Source organism: Oryx dammah, unplaced genomic scaffold (genome assembly GCF_014754425.2).
Source record: "Oryx dammah isolate SB20612 unplaced genomic scaffold, SCBI_Odam_1.1 HiC_scaffold_14, whole genome shotgun sequence".
NCBI lineage: Eukaryota > Metazoa > Chordata > Mammalia > Artiodactyla > Bovidae > Oryx > Oryx dammah.
The window spans coordinates 32,995,346-33,013,736 of record NW_024070198.1 but is presented as its reverse complement, the minus strand read 5'-3'; the positions used below and the strand labels follow the sequence as shown (position 1 = coordinate 33,013,736).

General features: G+C 46.8%; 1 protein-coding gene across 5 annotated transcripts in view; it reads right to left on the bottom strand.

The window, feature by feature from the left end:
- Window positions 1–11,859, bottom strand: part of CASP7 (caspase 7) — a 42,540-nt gene extending 30,681 nt beyond the window's left edge. For 2 of the 5 annotated variants that reach the window (XM_040255026.1, XM_040255029.1), the window contains exons 1-2: window positions 10,990–11,095; window positions 3,741–3,850 (exon numbers count right to left, since the gene is read on the bottom strand). In XM_040255026.1, the coding sequence (XP_040110960.1) occupies window positions 3,741–3,850 (110 nt within the window). In that variant the 5' untranslated portion in view covers window positions 10,990–11,095. Of the gene's footprint in view, window positions 1–3,221; window positions 3,655–3,740; window positions 3,851–9,980; window positions 10,079–10,989; window positions 11,096–11,687 lie in introns of those variants that run through there. The other 3 variants (XM_040255028.1, XM_040255027.1, XM_040255030.1) reach the window with 3 other exon arrangements.
- Window positions 11,860–18,391: the final 6,532 nt, after the last annotated feature.

Here is an 18,391-nt window from a genome sequence, read left to right as displayed (position 1 = left end):
CCTCTGCATCAAAGACCACACCTATTTTGGGCAAGATGATGGGTCTTCTAGGCAGTGGTGTCCAACCAGAGTACTCGAAGACTTTCCGAGGGATGCAGACAAGACATTTTTAAGTGAATGAATTGCCAGATCCTCAGTTTCCATTTGTATTTTTCCTAAACCTGGTCTGCTTGAGTACAATACCACCTCCCCTTTACAAACTCCCATCTCGCCAACAGAAGGAAAGGGTGGACTTCTCACCTACCCTGAATCTTAGATGACACAGAGAGATGATCAGAGAGACTGCCACACACATGATCTAACAAAGGGCCAAACGCCAGTGTCCCTGTGTCTCCCTGGCTCGCACTGAGGTGTGCTGAAGTAGGAGGCAGGGGCTCATCATTAACACTCATACAAGAGTCTGATCAGGGTGAAGGATGGCATTAGAAACAGGGCTGTTTGGGGCCACAGTGGACTGTTTAGATCCAATTATATACCAAAAAATATTTTAAAATACACATGATAAGATGAAATGAGAGGGGGTGACTCTCATTTAAGGATTTTAACACCCTGATAATTCCCAAAGACTCTCTCACTTCTGAGCTAGAGTCCTGGGAGAGCAAAGTAAACACTTAATCACAAATAAGTGAATAAATAAAGCCCAGCACTGGGCTCTGTGCCCTTTCCTTCCTTCCTGATTTCCATTCGGTTTTGGGTGACTGTTGAAGAACAGTGTCAACAACTCAGGTGGAGAATAGAGAAGGAGAGTAGTTCACGAGGAGAAAGGACCAGTTTTCAAAAATAAATAAATAGCATCCAGTGTAAAAACATCTCACCAAAATGATACTGACAAATATTTATTAATGAGATTTTAATTATCTTATATCTATTGGAGCATTTTGGGGTAAACAAGTTGCCTTTAAGTAAAAAAGAAACGGGTTGAATTATTAGTTATTTGAGGAGTTTTGATCAAGTCTTTTTGGTGTACTTCCCAGAAACTGAAAAAAAATTAAAGGTCTCAAGGGTTGAATAACAATTTATTTTGTAAGTCAGATACTTTCCAATTCCTTATTTTCAATACAACTGAAGAAAGAGCTAATTGAGCTGTCATTTTTGGCACAGAACTCAGAAGGAACTGAAAGAATTAAGTGACATTATAACAAAACTGCTGCCATCCCAAGTACTTATTCACAGTTTCTCAGCACGTCTATCTCTAAAAATGAAAAACAGGAAAAAATGATGATACTAAACTCTTTCTTATTCTAGCAAAAGGTATTATTTGCCCATTTAATCACAAACTAGCTTTTTAAATGCCCTCCCCTCCCATATTTGATCATTATTTCTATGAAAAATTATTTAACAGCACTAACAATTTATCCACGGGAAATAGATGGAGAAACAGTGGAAACAGTGTCAGGGTTTATTTTTGGGGGCTCCAAAATCACTGCAGATGGTGACTGCAGCCATGAAATTAGAAGACGCTTACTCCTTGGAAGAGAAGTTATGACCAACCTAGATAGCATATTCAAAAGCAGAGACATTACTTTGCCGACTAAGGTCTGTCTAGTCAAGGCTATGGTTTTTCCAGTGGTCATGTATGGATGTGAGAGTTGGACTGGGAAGAAGGCTGAGCGCCGAAGAATTGATGCTTTTGAACTGTGGTGTTGGAGAAGACTCTTGAGAGTCCCTTGGACTGCAAGGAGATCCAACCAGTCCATTCTGAAGGAAATCAACCCTGGGATTTCTTTGGAAGGACTGATGCTAAAGCTGAAACTCCAGTATTTTAGCCACCTCATGCAAAGAGTTGACTCATTGGAAAAGACTCTGATGCTGGGAGGGATTGGGGCCAGGAGGAGAAGGGGATGACCAAGGATGAGATGGCTGGATGGCATCACGGACTCAATGGACGTGAGTCTGAGTGAACTCCGGGAGCTGGTGATGGACAGGGAGGCCTGGCATGCTGCAATTCATGGGGTTGCAAAGAGTCGGACACAACTGAGCGACTGAACTGAACTGAACAATTTATCAACATTTATTTGTTCTGATCAACTGTCAATAAAAACCAAGAACTTAGTTCAGGAGAAATTTCTTTTAATACTCATAAAACCTGGAAAAATGTCTTCAAACTTATGTATATGTACATATGCATACATATATATGTTAAAGAAATGTATGATGAGGTGATCAATAAAAGACTTTCAAGCAACTAAATCTATTACATCAGAATAAAATACTGTGGAAATAAAGGGTTTGAAAAATTCCAGATGTTGCAGGACAGTTTGTTCACGAACCTTTCTAATGGGTTAAATTACTAAAGAATTAGACTCCATACACTAAAAGGGATGATTTTTAAATGTTAGTCTTAACAACACCCTTTTCATTTTCATAATTTCTGGGAAGTATAACAAAAGGCTTTACTAAGACTTATGAAATGACTATTACACGAGTCCAGTTTCTCTTTTACTTAGAGGCAATCTACTTAACCTGAATACTCAAGGGAGATGGGAAAACAGAAATACTATTACATCCTTTGCAACTATTTTGACAAGAAATTTATATGTTACCTTAAAGCGTATGAGGAGGTGTGTGTCTTAGTTTTACATTATTTGGGGGGTATGTGAGCAGAAACATTTGAAGGCCACTGCACTGGCGAATGGTTTAGCCTGGACCACCTGACCTCATGACTTTGAAAAGTTTTCAGCAATTGGAGCTGTATTTTCTGGTCATCTCATGGGATATCTTTGGCCCTAAATGGCAACCAGTGCCAGTGGAATGCAGATTTAGGATGCTGAGGTCTTCCCACTTTTCTGAGCCTTGTCTGGGATGATGTGACCCAAGGCTCTCTGTGGGATGTTGCAGGGAGCTAGCATGCCCCTTGTCACCAGCAGTTCCTTTCCTGATCCCTTCTAGGGAGCATTCCCTAACCTCAGACTTTATCCCCCTCTCTGTCTCTCCAACGTGGGGCTTGGTTTAGGAGCTAGCAAGAAGGCTGATGCTTCTGACCACAGACCATCCCTGCCTCTTGCCAGGCAGCCCCACTCACTGCCCCTCCAACCAACGTTAAGGAGGGGAGGTAAGGGGCTCCTCCACTTCCCTGCAGCCCTACTTTTAAGTAGAAAGCACAGCAGAGGTGTTAAGTGAGCAGTGCTGGTACTGCTTGGATTGTAATCTCAGCTCTATCATTTATTCACTGCCATCACAATGGAAGGCTACTAAATCTCATAATGCCTCAGTTTACCTACCTGTTAAGTGATGGTAACAACAGAATCATCTCCTGGGGTTGTGAGGATTACATGCAATACTGAGCTGGCATACAAAGGCTTAATAAAGGAAGCTGTTATTATTAAATGTAAAGCTCAGGATTTAAGAAGTAAAAAAGGAAAAGGAAATGGTAGGAATCAGCAGGGTGCTACCGTAAAATCTCCTATCCCATGGTCCCCAGTTCGGCCTTTCAGCCAAGCCTGGTCCCAACTGGCAGCAGTAATAGTCCATGCTTTTTCCCAAAGGAGGCTGGCTGCAATTTACCTCTGATGGGGAGCTTGGCTCCCCCACACCTGGGCTTACCCTGGAGACAGGGGAGTGCACAGGGGGACCCCAGTGTTGTCATACACAGCAGCAGGATTCTGCACAAATCTCCCATGCACAGTACAGACTTCCTCCCCTGAAGGCCCCCTTCTGCATGGGTGAGTGGAGATGACAGAGGCGTGACAGGCTGAAGTGACCCAGGGTTCCTCTTTAACTCAGAGAGAAAGGAAACTTACCTCAAGATCGATGAGACAAAAGAGGACCGGTCTGGCTTTGCATCAACTGTATCATCGTTTGCGGGATCCTCAGCCCCCTGCTCCACAATATGGCCTTGATCGTCTGCCATCTGGAAGGAAAAAAACCAACCAGATAATTGGTACCCAGTAGCATCACTGGCCTCATGATGTTTTAAATAACACTCATTCAGTGACACATTTTTTATTTAAGCCTAGAGATGATCAGTATTGCCTATCTGGGCTCCAGGGCTGCCGTACCAATAATTCATTCAAATGCTTGAGTGCCAGCTCTACTTCAGGCTTCCCTGCAGAGTCTGGATACACAGCTGCAAAGAAAGCAAAGTCCTTGTCCCTCTGGGAGCTTCTAATCCAGCATTCATGATTTTGTTAAATGTTCACTGTGTAGGAGAAACTGTGGAAAGTTCATCAAGGTCTGTAAAAACAAGGAACTCCCCCAGAATTCCCGACAGGTTATAAGATGTTCATCCTTTGCCTGGCATCCCTCAAGCCCAGTTCAAAAAACAGGGACTACCCTGGTGGCTCCTTGGTTAAGAATCCGCCTGCCAATGCAGGGGACACGGTTTGATTCATGGTCCGGGAAGATACCACACGCTGCAGAGCAGCTAAGTCTGTGCACCACAACTACTGAGCCTGTACTCTAGAGCCTGGGAGCCACAGCTACAGAGCCTAGGTGCTGAAAAAACATTAGCTCACATGCCCTAGAGCCGGTGCTCTGCAACATAAGAAGCCACCGTGATCAGAAGCCTGCTGCCACAAGTAGAGAAAACCTGTGCACACCAATGAAGACCCAGTACAGCCAAAAAATAAATAAATAAAACAGCAGCAACCTGGAGTATGAAGCTGTTTCAGATGATTTTACATAGTTCTACCAAACAAATTTTCATCAACTTACTTTTCTGCTCGAGAATCTTCACAAGATCCCTACGATCTAAAAGTTCAAATCTTAAACTGAACTCCTTGGCTCTTCAATATCTAGTACTGGTTTACTAGTCGCTCAGTTGTGTCCCGTAGCCTGCCAGACTCCTCGGTCCGTGGAATTTTCCAGGCAAGAATACTGGAGTGGCTTGCCATTTCCTTCTCCAGGGGATCTTCCTGACCCAGGGATCAAACCCAAGCCTCTTGTGTCTCCTGCACCAGGAGGCAGACTCTACCACTGAGCCACCTGGGAAGCTCATCTATTACTAGCATAGATGACAAACTATGGTCTACCATCTGTTTTTTTTTGTTTGGGGATATTCTAAGTTTTATTTGTTCTTCCTTTTTCTAATTGTGTAAGGTTGAAGCTGAAGTTACTGATTTGTGACCTTTACTTCTTTCCTACATACAGGTGTTCAGTGCTAAAAATCTCACTCTATGTACTCACCACCTGTTTTTGTAAATAAAGTTTTATTGGAACACTGTCACACCCATTCATTTACATGTTGTTGGTGGCTACTTTCCCACCACAACCACAGTTGAATGATTGTGACAGACATCATGGGGCCTGAAGTGCCTAAAATATTTACCACCTGGCCCTTTAAAAAAAGGTTCGCTAACCCCTGATCTAGGATAATTACTAGCCAATAGGATCCCCTGGGACTTCCTAGGTGGCTCAAGAGGTAAATAATCAACGTGCCAAAGCAGGAGACAAGGGGTTTGATCCCTGGGTTGGAAAGATTCCCTGGAGGAGGAAATGGAAACCCACTCCAGTATCCTTGCCTGGGAAATCCCAGGGACAGAGGAGCCTGGTGAGCTACAGTCCATGGACTGGCATAGAGTCAGACACAACTAAGCAACTAAACAACAATAGAATCTCCTACTCACCTACTACTTCCCTTACTTTAAGAAGCAAAATTAACGATAATAAAAATAAAAACTCGCATTTATTATTTGCTGAGCTAATCGCTTTGTAAGTATTATTTAATACTCTCCCAAATGATGTTGGGATCTGCCAGGTGATGCCAGTGGTAGAGAACCTGCCTACCAGTGCAGGAGACATAAGAGATGGGGGTTGGATTCCTGGGTTGAGAAGATCCCCTGGAGGAGGGCATGGCAACCCACCCCAGTATTCCTGCCTGGAAAATCCCATGGACAGAGGAGCCTGGTGGGGCTACAGTCCATAGGGTCATAAAGGGTCAGATATGACTGAAGCAACTTAGCACATGTGCATACAAATACTATTAGATCAGCTCTAGGATCACTGCCTTTGACATATGAGGAACACGAGGTTAGAAAAAGTCAGTAACTGGCCCCAGGCTAAGCAACTAGTAAATCAAACTCAGAACTGAAGCCAGCAACAACACTCAGAGCCCAGCCCTCACCAACATACCAATCAGCCTCCCAGGCTCTGAGCATCCCTGGGCCCACCATGCTCCATCAGGGCTTATGGTTCTTTCAGTCTGGAAGTCATCACCCAAACCTTTGCTGGACAAGCCATCTTTGGCCAGATGGCTAGTTCTCCATCTTCAGAATTCGGTTCAATGGGACCTCTGCTGGGAGGTCCTCCCTGATTACACCTACCTCCCCAGCTCCTTCCCTTCCCCCAATCCCTTTACACTCCTTGTATTTGTCTTGATTATCAGCACTCTACTTATTGCTTGACATTGTCAAACATAACAATGTAAGTTCACCATGACAGAGGCGCCTGGCACTCATAAAGTATTTGCTAAACAAATATTAATTGAATGGGAAGCTGGAAGAAACAAACACCCCAAGGAAAAGAATTAGCTAAAAGAGACACAGCTGGTCAGAAGCAGAGCCTGTACTAGAGTTCTTTCTCCTATACCAAGTCCTGGGTCCTTTCCTGTAAAGGGCGTGGCCTTTTGTAACAAAGCAAAACCTCCCCAGACTTTGATTCTTGCTGGTTTCAGTCTCAGCGATCATGGGGTCACAGGTGGCAGCTGCAGGTCTGTACTCCTATCAGTCTCACCCCCAGAAGTTTTCACCCAGTTGGAAAATAAGAAGGCATCTATCTGACTGTGCCCCAGAGCACAAGCAATGATTTTTGGAGGGGGCCGAAGGAATCTAGATGGGGGGAGGCGTCCAAGATGGCAAAGCGCTGACCCTGTAGCCCTGAGTGGTATTATCCTGTCACCTTGCAGCTTATTTAGGGGTCAGCTGGGCAGTGAGAAGTGACAGGGAGAGTGAGTTCCGTGACCAGATCCCTACAAAGACAGTGAGAAGTCTGATGGCCATCTTGTTCCTCAACACATAATGAACACCCCACCATAGACACCAAACTGTTTCCGACTGGGAGGCAGTTAAGATTTTTCAGATTAGGACCCAAACCGTTTCTCAAAAACAGAGAAAACCCATATCCAGAGGAAATTAATGTTAAGTATAGACATGTCGGAGAAGGCAATGGCACCCCACTCCAGTACTCTTGCCTGGAAAATCCCATGGACGGAGGAGCCTGGTGGGCTGCAGTCCATGGGGTCACTAAGAGTCGGGCACGACTGAGTGACTTCACTTTCCCTTTTCACTTTCATGCATTGGAGAAGGAAATGGCAACCCACTCCAGTGTTCTTGCCTGGAGAATCCCAGGGACGGGGGAGCCTGGTGGGCTGCCGTCTATGGGGTCGCACAGAGTCGGACACGACTGAAGAGACTTAGCAGCAGCAGCAGCAGCAGCATAGACATGTAGAAAACACTCAGTCATTTGTATTTCATCTCCTTCACACAGACTTAGTTACTTGTGGATCATTATTAGTAAAGCAAGGAGATATTTTCAAAATTAACAAGTTAATGTTATACAAAATCCACCAGAAAAAGACAGATACCTTTGACATGTGGTGTTGAAGCCTTAAGTCTTTTGTCCTAGAGATTGTCAAACAGAGTGAAGTAAGTCAGAAAGAATCGTATATTAATGCTAACACTAATCTTAAAGAATGAACCTAGGATGTATGATGATAAAACAATGCGACCATTATATAGACCATTATATCTATGTATCAGTATATAGATACAAGTTCCTGGAAGTTCAATGCACCAGGTGCGTTCCAGGAGTCTGGGAGACACCTGACCTGGCCCTGCCTTGCTGAGAGACAGGCATCGACACATAGCATGAACGTTGACAACCATGATCAGGGCCACTTGTGGTCAGAGCAAGGACCTGACCAAGCCCCAAAGGAATCAGGGAGGGTTCTCTTGACCTGGTATTTCCGGTGGTTCAGACGGTGAAGAGTCAGCCTGCAGTGCAGGAGACCCGGGATCATTCCCTGAGTCGGGAAGATCCCCTGGAGAAGGAAATGGCAACCCACTCCAGTATGGCTCGCCTGAAGAATCCCATGGACAGAAGAGCCTGGCAGACTACAGTCCTTGGGGTCTCAAAGAGCTGGACACGACTGAGCGAATAACACTTTCACACTTTCACTCTTGACCTGAGGTCTGAAAAGCGGAAGCAGAGAGGGTGGAAGTGAGGGAGGCATCGAAATGCATACCCATCAAGCACCCAACACGCTCCATCGACAGAGGGGAGCAACGTAAACCCCTCATCCCTCCCTGACACTTGAAAGGGGCTTTAGACTTAAGTGACAGGCTGATTTCCACAGCTCAGAGGTAGGAAGATCTCCAGAGTTTTCTTTGCAAACACTTAAGCCAGGAAGTCTTCTGTTTGAAACCTATAGCATTTTTCTAGGCTGAGGCCGAACACTGTCTAGGGGGCCACTGAGAGACCCTTCTAACAACATTTAGAACGTGTCTAAAACGAGGCGGTGTCCTGGAGCTTCATTCTTGCATCTGTAAGGCTAAACATTCAGTGACTGTCTTATTCCTCTGAGGAGGGCCTTAATTTCTGGTTGAAGTAAAGTTCACCCAGAATGAGAGTGGTGACCGAGTGGGGTGCCTGCTCTTGGTCCCATCATTTCAGTTAAGCCAAGGCTTGGTGTTGACCTTTTATTTATGCTTCTCTTTGAAGCCCAAGATAATCCAGGCCTATCTCAGTCGGCTATGACTGGAGAGAGCATGTCTGGAGTCATTTTCTTGTATTCATTCCTGCTGTAAGGCTAAGGCTGCAAGGACCAGTCAGTCATTTGGGGGAATATATAGCTTATTCAATTGTCAAACATATCTATCTTCTTTTTAATAAATTAATATTTAATATACATACAGCATTAGCAATGCCAGGCATTCAGTTATTATTATTACTCTTAGTATTATCCACTAGGACTCTTATTTGTCGTTTGAGAAGTTATCTTAATCATCATGTTTTTTCTGACTCAGTCATAGAAAAGTGCCAGGTATACAACAGGTACTCAATAAATATTTCTTCATTAACGTCACAACTGAAATGTACTTAAACATTTTAAATCCTTCAGGGCCCTGACTAAATTGTTGACATGGGACAGACAACGGAATCAAAGGGGCTCAGGAAGGTGGCTGAGAGCCTAGTCACAGTGAACTGCAAGCCAGGTGTGTAAATCAGCACCTTCACCTATATTAGCCATGGGACCTTGAACAAAGTTCTGGAGGAGGGCATGGCAACCCACTCCAGTATTCTTGCCTAGAGAATCCCATGGACAGAAAAGCCTGGCGGGCTATGCGCCATAGGATTGCAAAGAATCAGACACGACTGAAGCCACTTAGCACAGATGCACGCACTTGAACAAAGTACTCAATGTCTCTAAGCCTCAGTTCTTCATCTGTATAATGGGAAAACAGTGATGCCTAAGTCACACATGGCTATGAGGATGAATGGAACAATGCATGTAAGATGCTAAATGTTCTAATTTCACGGTGTCTAAATGTTCGATAAATACTCCCTATTATCACCACTGTCTGGAGAACTCAAGACTAAGACAACACTCGCCTGTCAACTCTCACTGGTATTTAAAAAGAATAGAAACATGTATATGCATGGCTGAGTCTGTTTACTGTTCACCTGAAACTATCACAACATTGTTAATTGGCTATACCCCACCAAAATATTTTGGTGTTAAAAACAATTTTTTTTTAATTAAAAAAGAAAGAATGCTACAAAGCATGAATAAAAAATCACATTAATATTTTAAATAGCTTTTGTGAAGACTGAAAAAAAGTTGCTCTAGTGATTATTTCTACTCACGTTTAAGTGACTCATACATATGTGGTAAGAAATCATTTCCCAGCTATTATCTGAATTTTATTGCAGCTGTTTCCCCTGAAAAGTGACATAATCTAACTTGTGCCTCACCCTAGCCCCAATGAAGACAATTTTTCTAAAAGGCTCAAAGAGAAGGCACCCAGAGTGCCTCCACTGCTCACCTCCAGCACCTGTGCAGGAGAGAGGGGAGTGGTTTCTGCTGGGCCCTGAAGTACTCTACTGTCCCCTGCTGCTCACAGCACTGCCAGGAAGCTGGAGCCTATTACAGAAGAAACTTTGGTTTTTTCAGAGAGGTTAAAAAACCTGCCCAAAGCCACACAGCTAACAGGAAGCAGAAGTGGACTATGAAACCAGGCAGTGGGTGGCGACCTGGATGGCCATCAGGCTATAAGACCCTGAAGGAATAAAATGGCCTGTAAGTAAACAAAGGTTAGGGCCACGTCCTTGGCCAGCCCAGGAGTTCAACAGAAAAGGCCCGGGGATTACTCAAAATCACTCACAAATAATTTTACTGCCCCATAAAAGGCAAACTTGCATACAAGGGTGAAAGGTTGCAGACGGAGAGTCCTGCCTTTCTCCACTTCCTCAAGGAATCAAGAGCTCCGCAGGATGACAGCGGCTTAAGTTTATCTGTAGTGTGCTAAGCCCAGACAGAGGCACGGCTGTGCACTGCAATCAGCTCATTCACCCTCCCGGCCCACCACCATACCCATTTCACAGACAGGCACAGAGAGGGTCAAGGCCCCACAGCTGACAGGCCGGACGCTGGGACCGGAACCCTGGGCTGTCAGACACGGGACCCTGTGTTAGCCAGACGAGAGAACAAACCCCTCCCGCCCTCCCAGGTACCCGCCTTCTCCCCTTCCAGAGAGTCCTCTCCCGCCCTCCCAGGTCCATCCCTCCTTCTTTTCCGAATCCCGAAGAGCACCGATGTCCCGAGCCCGGGAGCTAGAAGGGAAGGGGGGACAAACTGAGCGAAGTAGGTGATAGTGGGGGTGGGGAGAGCCTTCTTTCCCGAGTTTTACTGCTTTGCCTGAAGGGACCCGGCCCCCGACGAACGCGCTCGGAACAACACCGAGAGGGCAGCCGGGCGGGAAGGGAGGAAAGCGGGAGAAGGAAGGGCGGCGGCCCACGGGAGAGACGCCCGGCGGAGACGGGGGCCGAAGTTACCGTTCCCACGGCGACCGGACGGCCAGAGATGGCGTACGTCTCCGTCACTCCGCTGCGAGGGTCTGCGGCCGCTGGAACGAAATCGAAACTAAAAGCGACAGCGTAACCGGGGGAGGAGTCGCCCGGGGCTGGACCCGGACCAGGCGGGGCTGCGGGCGCCGCCTCCGACTCCGGACTCCGCGGTCCATACAGTCGGCCGCGCGCAGGAACCCGTGCCTCCGCGCGCCCTATCGGGGAGAGCGCACCTAGCCGCGCTGGCCGAGCGTCGCGCGCGCCGTCCCCGGAGGGCGCCCGGAGCAAAGCTGGCGAGCGTGCTGGGCAAAGTTTGCAGAGCTCTAAAGGGGTCCCGCCGCCGCGCGCGCCGTTCCCCCGAGAAATTTTTGCAGAATCGATCGCGCTCCCAGTGACCCGAAGAGCGCGCTGCGCAAACCCGCTGCACGTAGTGTCCCCAGCCGCGCTGAACTGAGAGCGCGCCCGGCCGATTTCCCGGGCGCCGGATCATGGGGCGCTCGTCAGAGTCCCCGCTCCTGCCCTTTCGCTGCTGCCCTCGGTCTACAGCTCGACTTCGGCCTCCGCATCAGCCCCGGGACCCAGCCAGTTCCCAAAGCCCGAAGGCTGCTGCCCAGCCAGATCCTGACCCCACTGTGTGCGGGTCGGGTCCCTTGGGGGACTGGGCGCTCGCATCTGCACGAGTTTACCAAGGGCAGGCGGTGGGAGCCGCCGTGGTCTCCAGCTCCCAAAACTTGGTTACACTCCGCGGCGCGCCTTTCTGCAGAGCGCGTTCCCACAGCCCAACACCTCCTGCTGGCCTGGATGTAGCTCCAGAATCATTCCTGGACTGTCTACTGAGCGCCACCACGTGTCAGCCACTGGGTGCGTGCGTGCCTGCTGAGTCGCTCAGTTGTGTCCGACTCTTTTCCACCGCAGGAACTGTAACCCGCCAGGCTCCTGTGTCTATGGTATTCTGAAGGCAAAGATCCCGGTTCGGTTCCCATTTCCTCCTCTAGGCGGGGATCTTCCCAACCCAGGGATCTAACCCCCGTGTCTTTTGTCTTCTGCGTTGGTAGCCATGTTTTTTACCACTAGTGCCAGCCACCGGGTGTGTGGCCCTAAGGTAGTCTAATACGGGAGAGACATTGTAGTTGCCCCAATACCACTTCACCCCTCACCCACGCGTGCCCCCACATTTGTCTTTCTTCAACCTGGAGACTCCAGCAGAGGCCTCCAAGGCCTTGCTCTCCAAGACTTCTCACCGGACCGGCTAATGAACACAGGCGCGCTGAGGTGTAAATAGCTGAGGAGAAATTACAGTTTTCTTCACACCAGAGACATTGCTATGAAACTATCAACGCCTTAAGTGAAAGGAGTGAATCTTCAGGATGTGACGTCAGGCAATAATGGGCATCTCCACTTTGCTCTCCTCTGGGCCTGAGACTTCAATATCCTCCATAAAATCTCACCAGGTAAGGACACTTTCTTGGTTTAAGAAACACTGGCCCCAGGCAAGTGTAAGTGAATAATGATAATTTAATAAGTTCTGCCAGAATCCTGAATCCATGACTATTTTAAACAAGCCATTATACTGTTTACACTATGGCTGTGCTATACTGAACGTCTGTGCACTTGTCCCCCAATTCATATGTTGAAACTTAATCCCCAAAGTGATGACGTTAGGAGGTGGGGCCATTGGGAGGTGCTTAAATCTTGAAAGTGGAGCCCTGGGGTTCGTGCCCTTGTAAAGCTGGCTAGACAGAGCTTCCTGGCCTTTGCCAAGTGAGGACACAGAGAGAAATTGCAGTCTGTAACCCAAAGAAGGCTTTGACTAGAACCCAACCATGTTGTCACTCTGTTCTTGACCTTCTAACCTCCAGTACTGTGAGGAATAAATTTCTGTTGTTCCTAAGCTGTTCAGCCTGTGGTATTTTGTTATAGCAACTGAAACAGACTAAGACAGGCTGTCCTATTCTTTCTTTAATACCCATATTTCTGAAATGTCAGGGCCAACTAAGTCATTGTAGACCCAAAGATAAAATACTTTTTGAAGAAATTCAATTGTGAATCACTTGAGAAATGAAAAATCGTTTAGTAAGGCAAATACGTTACTCTTTAATTAATCTGATTTATACAATTAAGTGTTTGCAAGTTATCCCTGAAATACGATAAAACAGTGATAGATGTGGGGGAGGCTTCACAACTAATCCCTCTGCTCATATTATAGATAAAGAATCTGAGGTTCAGAGAGGTTGCCCACATCACAAGCTTGCTAGTGACAGAACCAGGATGCTTATAAAAATAATAAATTTTCCATCCACAAGAATTATGTCATAATTATGTCATGCAATTATTAAAACGTGTTGCACACAGGAATTCGCTCCTGGCTCAGATAGAAAGATGATTTGAAGCAACACTTCCCTTTTTCAGTTCTGTAGTGTGGTCTGATGTGGCAACTCTGAAAGTATTGCTCCAAGCCTGGATTATCACAGCACCAACAAATAAAACTACAGATATGTGAAAGGAAAGAAACAGTTAAAATTTTTTCCTTCTCTGGCAAGATAGCAAAAGAGACACAGATATAAAGAACAGTCTTTTGGACTCTGTGGGAGAAGGCAAGGGTGGGATGATTTGAGAGAATAGCATTGAAACATGTATATTATCATATGTGAAATAGATCTCCAGTCCAGGTTTGATGCATGAGACAGGGTGCTCAGGGCTGGTGCACTGGGATGACCCTGAGGGATGGGATGGGGAGGGAGGTGGGAGGGGCGTTGAGGATGGGGAACACATGTACACCCATGGCTGACATGTCAATGTACAGCAAAAACCACTACAATACTGTAATTAGCCTCCAATTAAAATTAATTAATTAAAAATCAACATTCAAAAAACTAAAAAAAAAAAATTTCCCTCTCTGATAACTGTACTGACCTGTTAGATCCAAATGCTATTTTCTTCTCACTGTATTTCCTGCGTTTCTCCAGCTTTGGCCCATGTCACTGTTTTCTGCTTCCTTTCCAAACTCACACGATTAGAGCTAAGTCTTTCTCTTCACCCTGGAAAAATCCCCAACTCCATTATTCAGAAGTCTTTAGAAGAGCTGACCTCATGGGTGCTCCCAGGTTGATCCCTCTGGACTTTGCTTCTGGCCCTCTGCTCTAGTCACCGGGATGTGGCTGCTAATCCTGCTGAGCTCAACAATCCCACCCTCATCCTACTGGGTACCACACCTCCATGGGGTGCAATCAGTGATTGCTTCTCTTGCTGTTCACAGGACAGCTCAGACCAGGCTATGACTTCGTACAGGACGCCACTGAAGGATAATCCCTTGAGTAACAGAAATGCCCGTCTTAGGACTCACAGGCCCAAGCCCAGACTCTGGCCGAGGCACCAGCAGGCTTCTGCAAAGGGGGAGAGGGGTGGGTCAGGGTTCAGGCTGAATTCCCTGACAAGAATAATTGATGCTATTAACCACTGCCTCTAAGCATTCTGTTCTGTGAAAATGGAACTGGGTCTTTTAAGTAATTTTCCTTTGCCTGTGGTCCTATGTTCAGCTTTGCCAGTTGGGGACAGTAGAGAAAGATTGTTGTTGTTATCCAGTTTTCAAGTCATGTCCGACTGTTTGCAAGCCCGTGGACTACAGAACTCCAGGCTTCCCTTTCCCTCACCTCTCCCAGAATTTGCGCAAGTTCATGTCTGTTGAATTGGTAATGCCATCCAACCGGTGATGCCATCCCTTCATGGATCACTGTCTTGTCGTGGTGAAGGGGCTTGTGTAACTCAGTGAAGCTATGAGTTGTGACGTGCAGGGTCACCCAGGACAGATGGGTCATAGTGGGAAGTTCTGACAAAACATGATCCCTTAGAGGAGGGAATGCAAACCACCCCAGTATACTTGCAGTGAGAACCCCATGAACTGTATAAAAAGGTGAAAAGAGAGACTGCAGGAGGTAAAGGTTTTGTTCCCTGGTTCCGGTGTGTCTGGCATACTTTTGAGGAATCGGGCTCCTACAGAAGGGGTGCACACCTTCTAGGTTCCTATCACACACCTGGCCTCCCCAGTGCCCAGCTGGGCCTGCTGGGCACCAGTACCCGGCAGTTAGCAACTTCCCTGGCACCCCTTTCAGGTGTCCTTCCATTGAGATACTTCCCCATGAACAGCTCTCTCTGGCACTAGAGGGTAGATTTCCCGAAAGTTCTAGAGGACAGATCACTAGCAAGTTACACTGGCATAGTCCCCTAATAACTTCTCTGTATCTAGTAAGCCATTAACATGCTGTCTCCAATAAAGTTTGGATCACAGCCCTGGGGTGGGAAAAAGGTGCAGGGGGCTCTTCCTTAGGCCCTCTAGGGGTAATGGCAAGTTGTTGTCGTTCAAAGTCGCTCAGTCGTGTCCGACTCTTTGTGACCCCACAGATTGCAGCATGCCAGGCTTCCCTGTCCTTCACCATCTCAAACTCATGAGTCAAACTCGTGTTTGCTCAAACTCATACCCATTGAGTCGGTGATCCCATCCAACCAACTTGTCCTCTGTTGTCCCCTTCTCCTGCCTTCAATATTTCCCAGCATCCGGGTCTTTTCTAATGAATTGGCTCTTCGCATCAGGGGGCCAGAGTATTGGAACTTCAGCTTTAAACTCAGTCCTTCCAATGAATATTCAGGATTGATTTCCTTTAGGATTGACTGATTTGACCTCTTTGCAGTCCAAGGGACTTAATGGCAAGTTATGTTGTGTTATATTGTTGGGCTTCCCTAGTGGCTCAGAGGGTAAAGAATCTGCCTGCAGTTCAGACCCGGGTTCAATCCCGGGGTCGGGAAGATCCCCTGGAGAAGGGCATTACAACCCACTCCAGTATTCTTGCCTAGAGAATTCCATGGACAAAGGAGCCTGATGGGCTATATGGAATGAATTGTTTTTCTTGCCTCCAAATTCATAGGTTGAAATCAACTCTGCCTCTGTCTAACCCCATGTGATCACCCCCAGGCACCTGAAAACACCAAGGGATGAGGGTGAGAGTGGGATTGAAGTTCTGACCTGGGAAAGCTTGACAGCTAGAGGCAAGCCCTTGCTTCTTGAATTCTCCACCCCAAGTGTTGGTCACACGCTGCACAGTGCAGAGAAGAGGAAGGAGGGAACAGAATTGACAACAGCAGCTGTGGGAGTTCATGGTGTATTTCATGTAAATGGTTTCTTTCCCCCTTCTCACAGTTAGTTTCTTTGAGTGAGTGACCTTGCGGTACCCTATGCGCATCTCCTTGGCTCATCAATAACTCCAAGTGTAGCACCAGGACCCCCTTAAGTTCCTGCAGCATCATCCCCCTGCTTCTATGCCTCTGGGCTTTCTCTGAAGCTGCAGAAGTCTGTTCAGCTTGTGCATATAGGTGTACTCTAGAGGTCGAGGGAGTTAATGCCCCTGAGATGCAGCCAATGGCAGATGAGAGTTGGGAGGATAAGTATCCCAGCCTCTGTCCTTCAGTGGGATGGTCTGGGGAAACATTCTACACAATGCCTCAGAGGATCCCTAACAATATTGAGCCTCAGTTGCCCACAGTGGTAATTAGCTCAGGAAGCGCCCTTTATTGACTCTTCTTTCTCTGCTCACTCACCTCAGACCCTCATTCTTACCTTGTGAGATCATCTCCCAAATATACCACCTGCAGCCAAGTCCTCACCTCACGCTCTGCTTTTGGGAGAAGCTAAAGTAAGGTAGGCATGCACACACCCCCACCACAGGAGGAACAAGCCCAGTCTAACCAGAGTGGCAATGACAGACTGGAGGCTTGATAGCTTTCTTTTTACTTCTCTTTGGTCATCTCTTCATACTCTCAAAACCATTTTACATCCATGGCCCTGCAGGGCATTGGAAATGGTTGAGAGCTAGGAGGAATTACCTCCTATTCTCAATGACAGAACCAGGGTTCAAAAAGATCTTGGCTGACTGAAGCAATGGGGCTGCCATCAATAGGATGCCATTTAAAAGAAACAAGCGCTATGGTAAAGTTGAAAAAAAATCGATTGTTCATGTACTGAACATGATAGTCCTAATATGAAATGAAATGTGGGCTTTTTCATTGATCACAATCTCCCTGTGAGTCAAGACTTGAAAAAAAAAAAGAAGCAATATGGGACACTGTTGACAGAAGCATCTAGGTCAGAGGTTAACAAGCCTCTACTTGACCTGACTCTGGCTCACCACCACCAAGCCCAAGTCCTGGACTTTCTGCTGATTGGCCAACATATCACACACCTCTCAGGAGCCTCTTTCCATCCACTTAGCCTCGCCTGTCTTAAGCCTTACGCCAGTCCAGCCTTGGCAGTGGCAGCTAGCTCTGTGTCGGTTTAGCCAACAGTGTCTTTGATCTGCTGTTGCCCTTGCCTTTTTCCCTGTTGCTATTGAGGCATAGGATGCTGTGGGATTCCCTGGGCACATACACAGCATGGATGTATAAGAGAGTTAACACCCAGTGGGGCTAGACATTAGTCAGTGGTGGGCAGGACCAGCAGGTACTTCCTTCCCGCTTCCTTCCTCTAGCAGACATTCCTGAGTAGCAGTGGCTTATGTGGCCTCTTGCAAGGTAGAGACCAAGAGATCCAATGTCCAAAGCTTCTGTGGGAAAGGATGTTGACTCTCCCCCTCCACTTCTTGCCTTCTTACTTCCGCTCCCTGGATCATACTTCTGAATAAAGTTCTCGCATGGAATCCTTTGCCCCAGGTTCTATTTTGTGGGGAATCCAGACTAACACATGTTGTCTGAACCCATCCCAGGGGCCAGAGGAGCACCCTTGTTCATTGGCTAAGATGTGGAGGGTCTGATGTAATCGCTGTCAGAAAAGGGAGGGGCTCTGCCTGATGTGAGAGGGTTAAGATGCACACAGGGAAGGCCATCCACAAGATCTGTAAAGCAGATGAAGGCTGTGTGTCTCTGGCCCCAGCAATGCATGTTCATTTTAGGTCTTTATACTGTCCCACTTCCAGTTCTACGGGGTTATTTCTTCTCACAGTTTCTGATACATAATAAGCACCTTTCAAAAGCAGAAGTGATGGTACAAGTCAGATTTAGCATCTTGCGTTTGGGTCATCCTTGTTTTCACGACTTATAGCAGTGATGCAATCACGGCCTTAGAGAAGTGTTAGGTCATTTTTCTTTAAAGGAAATCTGGCTGCGATTCCGCATCCCTCTGGATTGGGGCAGAGTTCTTTCTCAGTGATCATTGAGGCTTCCAGCCCGTGTCCAGGTATAGCTGGAGAAATCCCACCCAGAGCAAAATATTTGGGGAAACTGTAGGTCTTTTTGTAAAAGGTCTTTATTTGTCCGGGTCTTAGTTGTGGCACACGAAATCTTTGTTGCAGCATCTTTAGTTGCGGCATGCAGACACTTAGTTGTGGGATGTGGGATCTAGTTCCCC